Source organism: Diadema antillarum, unplaced genomic scaffold (assembly GCF_040938485.1).
Source record: "Diadema antillarum isolate AM-2024a unplaced genomic scaffold, OU_Dant_1.0 seq00000783_RagTag, whole genome shotgun sequence".
In the NCBI taxonomy this organism is placed as follows: Eukaryota; Metazoa; Echinodermata; class Echinoidea; order Diadematoida; family Diadematidae; genus Diadema; species Diadema antillarum.
In genome coordinates this window covers 1,316,007-1,329,375 of record NW_027271671.1, presented here as the reverse complement: position 1 = coordinate 1,329,375, position 13,369 = coordinate 1,316,007, and the positions used below count along the sequence as shown (strand labels likewise).

General features: G+C 39.3%; 1 protein-coding gene across 1 annotated transcript in view; it reads left to right on the top strand.

The window, feature by feature from the left end:
* Nucleotides 1-13,369, top strand: part of LOC139739147 (cilia- and flagella-associated protein 47-like) — a 105,770-nt gene that overhangs the window by 84,499 nt on the left and 7,902 nt on the right. The window contains exons 30-41 of the mRNA XM_071649764.1: nt 2,318-2,415; nt 2,882-2,998; nt 4,088-4,222; nt 5,647-5,910; nt 6,197-6,470; nt 7,096-7,353; nt 8,061-8,522; nt 8,778-8,983; nt 9,494-9,637; nt 11,314-11,432; nt 11,895-12,101; nt 12,554-12,952. Coding sequence (XP_071505865.1) covers nt 2,318-2,415; nt 2,882-2,998; nt 4,088-4,222; nt 5,647-5,910; nt 6,197-6,470; nt 7,096-7,353; nt 8,061-8,522; nt 8,778-8,983; nt 9,494-9,637; nt 11,314-11,432; nt 11,895-12,101; nt 12,554-12,952 — 2,683 coding nt within the window. The remainder of the gene's footprint in view (nt 1-2,317; nt 2,416-2,881; nt 2,999-4,087; nt 4,223-5,646; nt 5,911-6,196; nt 6,471-7,095; nt 7,354-8,060; nt 8,523-8,777; nt 8,984-9,493; nt 9,638-11,313; nt 11,433-11,894; nt 12,102-12,553; nt 12,953-13,369) is intronic.

The following is a 13,369-nucleotide window of genomic DNA, read 5'->3' as shown; positions in this document are numbered from 1 at the left end:
AATACTTTTGTATCTTGACCCCCCCCCCCCCCCCCCCCCCACTGTACTCTGTGCTAATCGATTAAAAACCTGTGTTGTCGATCCACATTATTTACTCTACAATACGTAACAATAAGAGATTGATGTTGTTGATATGGCGGTGGAGGGTTTGACCATGCTTTGTGACTGCATCCCAGTAACAGCTTGCAGAGGATTTTTCAGCAGCAACATTGGAACATTGTTGTTGGGGTTTTTTTTCAGTATAAATTGATGGGGTGTATTAAGCAATCATTTTACAGCGATAATTATTAGATTCATGTTATACATGGACATATGCAAATGTTTATACATACATAAATACATACATATACAGACAGACACACATTCATTTCAATTCATTTATTTTCATTTTCATTTTTTCTTCCAATAGAACATAACACAGAATAAATCAGGATTTAAATCATAAGCATATATACATTAGAATGAGCAAAACGATAATTAACAAATAGAGATATGCATACACATACCGGCAAAAAAGTTATGTTTAGAGGGGGAAAAGGGGGATTTAAAAAAAAGGGGATAATGTCCTTACATACATTCGTACATACATGCATACATTCATACAAATAGATGCACATACAAATTCATCCATATATATGGTACATCCAAATATACACGCATACATACATAAATGTGTGCACATGTTTACTTGTAACGAAGAGAGAGAGAGAGAGAGTTAAAAAAAAAAATGAGATCTGGATCATGATGGCTCATCACATGACCGATGTTCCAGTCAGCTTTCAATTCTTGGTCCTGGTGATGCTCTCAGTAATGTGAAATTGGCAAGGGACATAGTCTTGCTTTAATGCTAGCCGTCTTTCATACCGTCGGGTGCCCGTGCATAGGCCGCTAACGCAATACAAATTGTATTGCGTTAGCGGCCAATGCACGGGCACCCGACGATACTTTCTTACCTTGTATGAGGAAATGGGCCCTCAGTCTCCTGTTTTGTATGTTTTTGTGTTATGTGTAGTGTAGAAATAGCAGGTGTAGGATTGATGTAAATAGTCTGTTTAGAAATAATGAACTATGTGGCAGTCTACGGCTTCAAGATGTGCTTCTGTAGTAGAGCTAGTCCTGCATATTCTGGAGTTCTTTATTGCCTTCAGTATCCCTAGGCAATAGGGAAAATTGCCCATAATTGTTTTCCTATAGTGCACACAATTAACTGACTTGATGTGCGAGAGAGAGTCTGTTTTGTGCCCTTACTCTGCTTGCTTCATCCCAACATCTTCCCGAATTACTACTTCGCAGAGTTGTTTTGGCTTGTAGTCAATGAGTGTTAAATACATGTCTTAGTTTGAGTACTTCTTATGTACTTTCATATCTTGGCTGCTGTAGGATCAAAGTTGTGTTGCAACAATGTGTTGCTTGCTGTTTATTTCATCTTCACAGGTCGTTTAGAAACTTGCATGCATTTTTGCTACAAAAATTGGTGCAGTTCTTTGAGAAATACGAAAGTACAGAATTTCTTGGAAGGATGTTTGACAAATCCATGAGTTTCATACAGTAGCTCATATCATCATGGCCATCACTAATAAAATGTTAGATATTCTATCAAATTGCCAGATAACTGTCTTCTGTGACAGGTTGGAGTTGGAGTAAGAAATGATATGCTCTTAAATGATATTGTAAGGCAACTGCAGTGTAGAAACTTCACTTGTGTTAATCTTAATGTCTTGATGATTTACAATGCACAAATGACTCACAGGTTTGAGTGAGTTGGTAGGAATTGTGTGCACAAAGTACATTTGTACCTCTGAATTGTTTGAACCCATGAGGAGTAACTGAGTAGGTCTGGAAAATGTAGAGTTACTATGTGTACACAATTGCTACTCACCCACAATTAAAATCCTGCGTGAGTCATCTGTTATAAAATGGGTCAAAAATTCATGAAAATAATTGTCTGAACTGTGTGCTGAATGTGGTTTACTGGATGCATGGAAAAATTATGCATCTGGGAATTATTGGATGCATGATTATGGAAAATGGCATGACTAAAAAAAAAAATGCATGCAGTCAGTGAACAATCAAATTGCAAGAATTCCATGACCCATTTTAGAATGTACAGTAGTGTTGAAAGAACACAGAAATGGGAATAAAACAGAATAAAATAGGAATGTAAATGAGCCATTGTTTTGGCTTTATATACTCATTCTCATGAAGTCATTTTCAAACAAATTCTAAGAGAACCAAATGCTTTTATATCAAAATGCAGCTATCGTTGTAAACCAAGATATCTTACTGGTGTTTGATCACACATATTTCTGTCTGACAGGTGGTGTTCCTCCATCCCGCTGGGTGGTCAACTTTGATTATGATCTTCTGGATGGCCTTGTCTTAGCTGCAGTCCTGGCTGCACACGTGCCATTTTTGGTGAGTAGATTCTACACGCCAATTCTCTTACTTCCAGAATCACAGTATGATTTTGGCAACATTTAGAGGATAAATTGGCACATGTAACATTTTCCCTCAAAACATACCTTTGTACTGTCATTGGAATGATATATCTGTACACATCCAGATAGCACTACCTAAAGCATGCCACATGTTGTTTGTGCTTTCTTTGTTGCTTCCTCTTTCAAAGTGACAAGGCATTGTAGCTCACTGAGTGTCTTAACCCTATAACTGCAGTATAAATAAAAAGTAATGCATACTTCTCACCCTAAATATGTTTCTTCCTTCTCATAATGCTTGAAATTATTTCCTAGATACACTTTTTGTAGAGGCTAAAAGAGTACCTGCTTTGGTTTCCCACTCACCCACTTTTAGCTCTGCTGTTGTCCGTATTATTATATCATGATGTTTTGTTGAATATACAATATTTCTCTCCCTTCTGCAGATCAAGACCCACCTGCAGGGTATGTACACACACCCATCTACAGCTGAGCAGTGCCTTCACAATGCTCTCAAAGTGGTCACTGCATTCAGATTCATTGGATTGGATTATGACATTCAGGTGAGCAATAATCTTATCATGTAGATGGTATGTTACATGTGAGCTTTCACATTCTTGAGGAGTTTTCAATATGCAATGTCTGTTAGAGATTATTCACTAATTGTGAGATGTTGACTGAATTTTTGAGGGCCTACAATGACGGGTGACTTTCTCATTTTACACATGTGCACTCATTGTCTCATGTGTAGACATTGCCTATTTGATAAGCTTGCATTTTTTTTTTTCTTCTGCCACTGATATTGTGTTTCTAATATTTCCAGACCAGCATGGTATACACAACTGTATCTAGAATCACTATGACTCTCCTAGTTCTTATTTTCAGATTACAATTTTGGTATTTTACACAATCAAAACAGTGATCCTCAGACACAATTTGTTCTGTTTTTCTCTTTTGGAGAAAGAGAGAGAACTTGAATGCAAATTTGTCACTTATTTTGTTTTTCTCTTAATCAGTTTTTATGAACTTCAGTGCTGACAACTGCCTGTGATTTATCTAGCCAAAGGCCACCACACACTATACGACTTTCCGTCACACGCGTCAGTCAGTCGTGTGACTGAAAGTTGTACAGTGTGCGGTGGCCTTTGGTGGTACAAATGCTCATATACCATAGGGTTCAGACTCATCAAAGGCATAATGTCATTGTTTCTTCAGTGCACCTTGAGCTAGTTCCACTTAGTACTCAGTCATTTCTGCTATTGCATTCACAGTAATGACTATTTTATGGCCGTAGAGCCCTTCAATGAGCTTTTGTTGTTGTTCTTAAGCTTGCTTCATTCAACCCAAATGTATGATTTGTACATGTCATCCGGACTCAGTCAGCAAATGAGCAAATTTTGAACTAGCTTTTGAGTTGCCATACATTATCTGCATGATGAGGAAATATGATGAATGCATCACTTCATTAATAAAAAAAGGATTATTTTTCGTTTTTAGCAGTCGTAAATGGGTAGTTGAAGTGTAATGATGATAATGATAATGATGACGTGTTACAGTTATTTTCTGTTGTGCTGCACACCATTAATCTGAAGTGGTATACAGCATGGTATCCTTGATGATATGTTGTGATCTTGTTTCCATGTGTGTTTCAGGCTATTGACATCACAGATCCCAACCCCATATCTCTCATGCTGCTGTGTCAACACCTCTACCAGAGATTGCCCCAATACATGCCCAAGACATCTGTTGAGTTCACGGGATCCCTACATGCTACAGTGGCAAGACAGGTAAGCTGGAATCTGAAATGAAGCCAAACTCTCACATCAACACTTCTTTAACTCATTTGAAATGCATTTATCCTTATTTTATTTCCCAGTATTTTTTTTTCTTTATTTGCATTATTACATATGTCTGGTAAATCTCATGTTGATGTGTTGATGAATTGGTTGTTTTTTGTTTGTTTTTTTCAATTTCACTGGCGACAATATAGAGAGGTTTTTGTCCCCGCCGAACGAGTTCGAGCAGGGGACTATGAAACGGGCTCCGTACGTGTGTGTGTCCGTCCGTGTGTCCGTCCGTCCGTGTGTGCGTCCGTGTGTGATCAAAATGTTCAAAATGCTAGTCCTTCGCCATTTCTAACCCGATTTTGATTCTGTTTGCTTTATATGATAGCACTACATGGGAGCTTTGAAACTTCTATACAGAATTTCAATTGTGACCTTTGACCTTGACCTTTGACCTATATTGTACATTTTGCTTCAAAATGCTACTCCTTCGCCATTTCTAACCCGATTTTGATTCCGTTTGCTTTATATGATGGCACTAGGTGAGGGCTTCAAAACTTCTACACAGAATTTTGACCTTTGACTTCTTTGACCTTTGACCTTGATTTTTTACCTATATTGTACATTTTGCTACAAAATGCTACTCCTTCGCCATTTGTAACCCGATTTCAATTCCGTTTGCTTTAAGTGATGGCACTAGGTGAGGGCTTCAAAACTTCTACACAGAATTTTGACCTTTGACCTTGATTTTTGACCTATATTGTACATTGCCTACAAAATGCTACTCCTTCGCCATTTCTAACTCGATTTTGATTCCGTTTGCTTTATGTGATGGCACTAGGTGAGGGCTTCAAAACTTCTACACAGAATTTTGACCTTTGACTTCTTTGACCTTTGACCTTGATTTTTGACCTATATTGTACATTTTGCTACAAAATGCTACTCCTTTGCCATTTGTAACTCGATTTCAATTCCGTTTGCTTTAAGTGATGGCACTAGGTGAGGGCTTCAAAACTTCTACACAGAATTTTGACCTTTGACTTCTTTGACCTTTGACCTTGATTTTTTTACCTATATTGTACATTGGCTACAAAATGCTACTCCTTCGCCATTTCTAACCCGATTTCGATTCCGTTTGCTTTATGTGATGGCACTAGGTGAGGGCTTCAAAACTTCTACATAGAATTTTGACCTTTGACTTCTTTGACCTTTGACCTTCATCTTTTTACCTATATTGTACATTTTGCTACTAAATGCTACTTCCGGCGGGGACATATATTACGCACCGCGTAATTTCTACTTTTCCTTGTTATGGGTTTGCTTTGCATTGGTCTTGAACGACTATTGTAAAGTTCATTTGCTTGTTAGTAAAATTTATATTAAAGAGATCACTATGAGAGTGTGTTTGATGCTGTAATCTGTTTCAGGTGCGGCTCACCAACCCTAGCAACAAGCCACTGACCTACCATGCCATGGTTGCCGGTCGTGATGCGCGGGACTTTATCTTACCTCGGGGCAGCCAGGTGCTCATCCAGCCCAAGGGCAAACAGGACCTTCCCATAGAATTCACCAGCCGCTTCCTGCGACCGGCTGAAGCTGTCCTGGTTCTCGTTGGGCGTCGGACTGGGGCTGGCTGTGGCACCACCCTGGTGTTCAACCTGCGCACCTCCATTGACAACATATCACCCACTGTGAGTTGAAATGGGGTTGCTATTTACATTGCATTCATAGACATGAATTCTTGTACCTTTAACCACTTTTGTTCCACAAGTTACAAGAATCTAGAAGTTATTCTCATGTGTACTGGGGACATAAACATCAAAAACAGAAAAGTTTCCCATTGTATTAACTATTTCCTGTTATGTCATATTTGCTTATTTGTCTTCAGATATGTCATGCAGAGTTTATGTATGGTAGCAGGATAATCTGGCTGGTGACATCAAGCTAAATGAAATCTCTGCTACTTTTCTCCTGCAGGCTACCATAAAGTGTGAGTCACCATGTTTTGAGCTACAGAAAGTGGACCTGGCTGTCGTTAATCCATTCAAGGAGTCTGGGGAGTTCCGCATTGTCCTAGTAGAGGCCAAGACACCCTTCCCTGGCAGTGACACCAAGCAGAAGGGACTCCTGAAGAACAGCAAGGGTGCCCCCAAGAAGATTCGCTCCAAGACCGATCATGGACAGAAGAAGGAGCGAACACCTTCCCCACCAAAAGTGGAAGAACACACTTCAGACCTAGACTTGCTGGAGCGTGAGTCCTTGCATATTCTTTGTCCGTTTTATGATTTTTTTTCCTCTTCATATTCTTTTTTCCCCCACATATTAGTAATTGAGGCATAGATGAAATTTGTAGTCTTTCTTTCAAGTTGTTTCTTTGATGGAAGTATAAACTTGTTAAGTACAGTCAAACCTCTCTACAACGACTGCTCTATAGAAACACGTAATGTGGCCATGATAGACTGATGGTCATTGTAAACAGATTTGATGCCATAGCAGTTGTGATATGTTCAGTGTCTCATATGATTACATGTACACTATGACACTACTAAATACATTGCACTATAAACTACTTCAGATATACACACAAACATTCATGTGATATTTCTGTTTGTGTTTATAAATGTAGCATGTTGTATTATGAAAAATTATTTGTTTATAGCTAAGTGTCTATTGATTATCAATTGACTGCATATCTGTGAAAATGCAATGAAATTCCATGGGCAACAATGAAATACGAACTTGCTCATTCTCCTTCACCCCATGATAAAAAGATCCCAGCATCAAATATGTCAAATACATTTAGTTTTATTGATAGTGAATATCTAGATATATTTTGTAAACAGTTACACCCACTTTTTCCTGCATGTAAATTGCAGAGGAGACAAGTGGCTCCATTGGGTCCTTCTTCTGCTTTGAGCAATCCATCTTTCTGGAGGGTGAAGGCTCTGGCATCGTCACCATTGACTTTCTGCCTTTCTACACGGGTCGGCGGCAGTGCTCCGTCCTCTTCATCAGTGAGCATGCTGGAGAGTTCCTGTACTCAGTGGAGGCTACAGCCTCACTGCCTCTCCCTGCCCAGCTCCCCTATGTCCCTACCAAACACAGCATCAGGATCAGCAGTGCTGCTGCAGCTGGTTAGTGATTGTTTGCCATTTCCATTTGCCCCATATAGTACTTCACTGGTTGTATGCATGATATGCAATAGGAATACATTCAGGGAATTGCATTGGAAAGTGTAAAATAGCATTTTTTGCAGCAGAAACGTATAAACTACACAATGAAGCTTTTGAGCGCAGTCAAAGGTGATAAAGTCATGGTATCAATTACACTACATGTGTGAGATTTGACAATGTTTGCCATCAAATGCCAAGAGGTTTTTGTATGTGATTTGTCAATTACCGACTACCTACAAAAAGAGTCATGTATTGTCCTAAGATAACGTTGTGGCAGTGATTCACTGATCTGACAGTGTCCATGTGTTATTACTCACAGAGCAATGCACTAATAGTGTGTTTAATTGAATTAAATGAGATTCATACAGTTCGAGCAATTGCAATGTGTGTTATATTGTGTAGTCTTCTAGGGGGATAATGTCATGATAGATACTATACTGTGTATTGAAGTCCTAAGTGGCTGTTAGACATTGGTTTCTATGGCTCATTTGATCCTTAGTGTAAAATTTCAGCCAAGTAACTACAATAAAGATATGAAAGTCATACTCCTCATAGATCATTAATACAGATCAAGTCTATTTCCATATTCAATTTAAAGACAATGAATTTTGTGTTATTCTGGTAATTGCAGAAGATATCACATTAAAATCAATGATCATGCGTTACAGGGAGTGGGCGTGGCCTATACGGAGGAGATGATCGCATCATCTACTGGCGTTGTGACAGCAATACAGTCCTCAATGAGGAGCTCATGATACCCACTACCAATGCTGCCAGAGAGAGAGCCCTCGTCATCGCTGCTCAGCAGCGCATGTCAGATGCTGAGATTCGCCGGCGACAGCTGACGGGAACCCTGGCCAGTGGCTCCGTCACGGCTGCCATTGCAGCACTGGGGCTGACGGATGACCACATTATCACCAAGAGCCAATCAGCTGTCATGTTCAACACCAAGCAGGATCAGAAGCCAGAGGGAACGCGCTTCTCGGTGGAAGTCAACTCAAAGTTCTTTGAAGCTCCCGTGCATTTCTTCATCCCCTCGCCCCTCGCCAAGAAGCCCAAGTCAGCTGGGGATGTGGTGAGGAATGGTCACAGGGTTGAAAGGTCAGCAGCTGGACTTGTGGGGTCATCAGGTGAGATATAGAAGCACCAATCTCTGAAGGTTGTGCATATCTGTCTGCATTTGATTCCATAAACCCGTCATTTTATGATGGTGCTTTAGCAAGAGTGTGCAAGAACAAATCTTGTTTTTCCAAATGTTTAAGAGGAAACATGTTTCAGTGTGTCATGGTTTTCTTTTGTTCCCATCTGAATGAAAGTTTAATGATTCAATCATAATATCCTACCCTTTTGTCTCTTCCATTTCATATCATCACACACCAATGCAGGTGTCGTCATGGATGATGGTGTCATCCCACTCCCCATCCGCTTCACTCCTAAGGGGGCTGGTCACTACCCCTGCCGTGTGGTACTTCGCTCTCCTAATGACATCCGAGTCTACCAGATTGAGTGCACAGTCAACCCTGAGGGGACCGTAGCCCAGATTGAATTCACAGCACCTGTTCACCAATCAGTGTCTCAGGACATTCCCATTGTAAGTCAGTTTGGAATGAAAGCTTTATTGGCTGATTGGCCTCAAACTAGGCTTTCTGTCTTCAATTTCTTTGTTTCTTGTGTGGATAATCAATCCTATCAAAATATACTGTTTACAAAGTTCTCTGGACAACATTTCTAGTTTTTTCGTGTTCACATGTGTATGTGCATCTAGCCTGGTCCTATATATTTTTTTTTTATTTTTTTTTTGGAACAAGATGACAATTTTCAGTTGTGTTAGAAATCGCATCATGGTTCCATCAATGCTAATGACTTGTATGCTGTTTGATTGGGAAACAATGTAACTTAAGATATCAGGTGTTGCTGTTAATGGTGATGTGTTACTTTTTGGACAACTGACAAACAGAATTCATACCAGACTGTAGCAACCATCAACCAGCTTCAGCTCTCACGAAATCAACCATCCTTATTAAATGAGTATGATATTCTATTACGAATTATCCTCTGACAGTCGATCAAAGAAATTTGTCATTGCTATTTTTTCCATCAGGTGAACCAGACTAGCGTAGACTGGCCTTTGAAGGCTTCTATTGATGGGCAAGGCTTCCATGGACCACCCTTTATACTGGCCAAAGCCATGCAGACCACACACTACCCTCTGATGTTTAGACCTACCTTTGAATCTTTCATCACGGTGAGTCCACTAGATCTAGGCAGATTCGTGGGTATGAACAATTGTCAAAAAAACATTTTTTGTATATTTAGAAAAAAAATAATACAATTCATGTCTTAAGGCAATGATTGGCTTGATTTGCAAGTATCAAACATTCATGAAAATAAAATAAATAAATTCACAGTGGTAAGGCTTACTTTAACTTTTTTCCCTTCTTTTTTTATAACTTATCACATTAAAATATAGCCACTGTCTATCAAATACAAACCACATTCAGGTATCAATTGCAAAAGTCACAGAAAATAGTTAAATTCATTGATGCTTCTACAAGCTTTAGGCCAATCAAAACTCTCAAACTAGGGCAGCATGAGACAGTCTATGCTGTGAAGATGTGCTTACATTGTTGTTCACCCGTGTGAGTATTCATACAAAGGTCAACTACTGGAAAATGTTGGAAGAAAGACAGTGAGTTGATTTATGTTCTTGAAATATAATGTCGATGTTGATTGAAGGTAGGTTACATAGTATTACTATTTTGTTTTGTTCTCCTCTTTTGACCCCTCATTATTTCCAGAAAATAAAAGGGGGAGTGAAATATCTTGGGCCATCTATAACATGTGTACGTAAGACGTGCATGCCCTGGTTACATTGTGTAGATGTGTACAGTGTGACAGTTCAATTTGATACTGTGAATTTTCACTGTAGAACAGTAATCAAGTGCCTTGCATGAAATTGAATCATGAAATACATGTAGTCATGTCAATGCTGCTTGTTGAGATTGTCCATGTTGCCTTCAGTAGTGACAAATCCAACAAGTCATTCATGTTTGTGTTGTTTGTTTTGGTAAGGGGCTCAGAGTGTTGTGGTGTGAGTAGTTCCCTTGCTCTGTCTTCGGCTTGCTTAGTACACAGTTTAGTATTTGTATATTTGTAGATGCTGACCCACATGAGTGTGTATAGAAGTAGCAATGATTGTCCACTATGCATATAAGAACAGCTTCAGTGAACACCATTCACAAGCATTTTGTGGTAACTGGTCTTGGTATTTCAAAGTGTAATGTGAGGCTTCCCGGTATATCAATTCCTACATTCAGAGACTGTAGCCATTAGGACACATTTGAATCTTGATTCCCTCAAGTTTGCTTGCCTCTTAATCATCCAGACTAGATTTGTATAGCTTGAAAATTGCAAGCATTAAGTTGAGTAGCAACAGTACAGCTTGACTGTGTGGCATGTCAGTGTCTGGAATACTTGGCTACTCTGGTAGGTATATATGGTAGATTATTCAGCAATCTCTCTGATGCATCTTTTGCTAACCATAGTTTCTCTTTTCAACATGGCTTGAAGACACCCACAATAATTTTGTTAAAGTTGAGTTGTATTATGTCTTTGTACCAGTATGACATAATTGCCAGTTGTTGGAAATTGCATGAGGTTAAAAAAAAAAGAATTGGCAGAGCTTTTAGATTTTTGTTTGTTTGTTCTTTCTTTTTGTTTGGGGTATCCAGAATTATTTGTGTGAATTACTTTTCAATCTCAGTTAAGCAGTGTATCACTGGAAAGCTAAAATGAGAGAGATTTTTTACAGGAATGATTCTTGAACTTGTATCCCCCTTTCAGACTTTGGGAGAGTGGAATCATCACGACCTAGGAAGTCTTGTCTTTCTGTTAATGGCCTTTGTTTTGTCTGTCCCACAGGGCAAACTAATGATGCAGAACACAGATGATGGCACAGAGCACTATTTCAACCTGAAGGGAGAGGGCCAAAAACCTCTAGCTCTAGATCATGTGGTCATTGAATGTCAAGCAAGGCAAAAGTAAGTTTTAATTCCCACAATTTTTCAGTATCATCAATATTGTCATGATCATCAGTGAATTCATGTATGATAAGTGTCATGATTATCGTTATTCTCATTATTATCATTATCATTTTGCTATATTGGTATTGGCACTATCAGCACTATCACCACCATAATCATAGTCATCTGTATCATCATTATTTTTTTTTATTGTCATCTCCACCCGTGTGAAAATTTTCATCATTACAATCATGATAATCTTGTCCCCATTCTGAATATAGCATGTCTTTCATACATGCATGATTTGTTGAGGGGCTTTCTAATTTCAGCATTCTCCATTCAGAATGCCGCATATCATTTTACTTCCATTCAAACACTGGGAAACTGAATATGCAAAATTAAACTTTAATTGAAATGTCAATATATTATTATGTATTTATATATTTATGTGCTCTATTTTCCTTCTATCACACCAACCAGGGTTAAGCGCCTTATCCGTGTTCCTAATGTAACAAGCAAGAAGATGGTGTACAAGGCTGCGAGTGATCTTCCCATCATCACTGGGCCTGCAGCTGTCACAGTCCTCCCCAGCAAAGAAGAAGAGTATGCCATTGTGGCATCACCATGGAAACGAGGCAAATTTGAAGGCATCTTGTCCTTCATAGCCGGAAGCTCTCAGAATTTAAGGTTTGTTACAATTTTTCAACTCTATCCTCAACAAATTTGTTGTGTATAAGTGTACCACATTTCTTTACAGCTCATGACATAGTTTGTACTTTTATTCGCCATTTTATTTATATTAATTTCTCAAAAGGCTTTTCCAATTTCCCGAACCTTATTTGATGTGTTCCATTTCCTCTAAACCTGTGGTTTAATGAAGTTATATTGCCAAATGATTGGTTTGATTGATTCCTTGTCATCTGTCATTATTCCAAATTAGGTGTCAGCTAAACAAGATGATGTGATTCGTTGTGCTATATCTCTGTCAATCACATGAAATAATCAAGAGTCAAATCCTGCAGTGAATTCAATGATTAATTTTGACATGTTATCTATTTTAGGTTTGACTAAAAATTCTGGAGAATAAAAAGGGAATAAGCATGTATACCAACATAGTGTGTTTTCTTTGTGATGTACAGAAATGCTGATGAGGACAGTGATATGAGCTCTGACCAGCCAGATGCTGATGCAGGGCGCCGTCCCATCAGTGGCAAGTCCTCTGTGAGCAGTGTGGGGTCATCCCAGCAAACAGGCAGCAGGGTGCGAGAGGAGACCCTTGGTTACCGGGTGTGGTTCTCTCTGGAGGTGAAAGCCACACCTCCTCCACCTGAGAGGGTCATTGGTATCACTTGTGCGGCCCAGTCTGCCTCCCTCATGGAGGTAGAGATCTTCAACCCTACCAAGGAGGAGCTGACATTTGATGTCTCCATTGAGGGAGATGGGCTGAGAGGAGAGCCTACTGTCACCCTCAAGCCAGCCCAGAAGAAGTACTACCAACTTGTCTTTGCTCCAGCCATCGTTGGTAAATCTACAGGAAGGTGAGCACACCGGTCCAGAAGTGAGATTCTATAATAAAGCCTGAATAAGAGACAAGTAGAATTTTGCAGCTCCTATGATTTAAGCTGCCCTGGCCAGCATTGTTGAATCTACTTGTCAACACAATGTAGCATGCTTTCATGACCTGTAGGGACATTGCTGGATGACCAGTCATCAATGCATACACTTCCTCTTCTTTGCTTTTGCTCAGTACCTATGCAAAAATTTTAATTTTAGAATAAGGTTTCATTAAATCTATCAAGTGAAGGTTACAAATGCATCCATTTTTTATGGTATTCAGATTACATTGTACTGAAATATGTGAAGTGACAGAGAGAGAGAGAATGCTTGTAATGGAGTTTACGCTGTTAGTAGATGTCTATGTGCCCTGCCCCCCTCTAACCCAGCTTTGTTTCTTG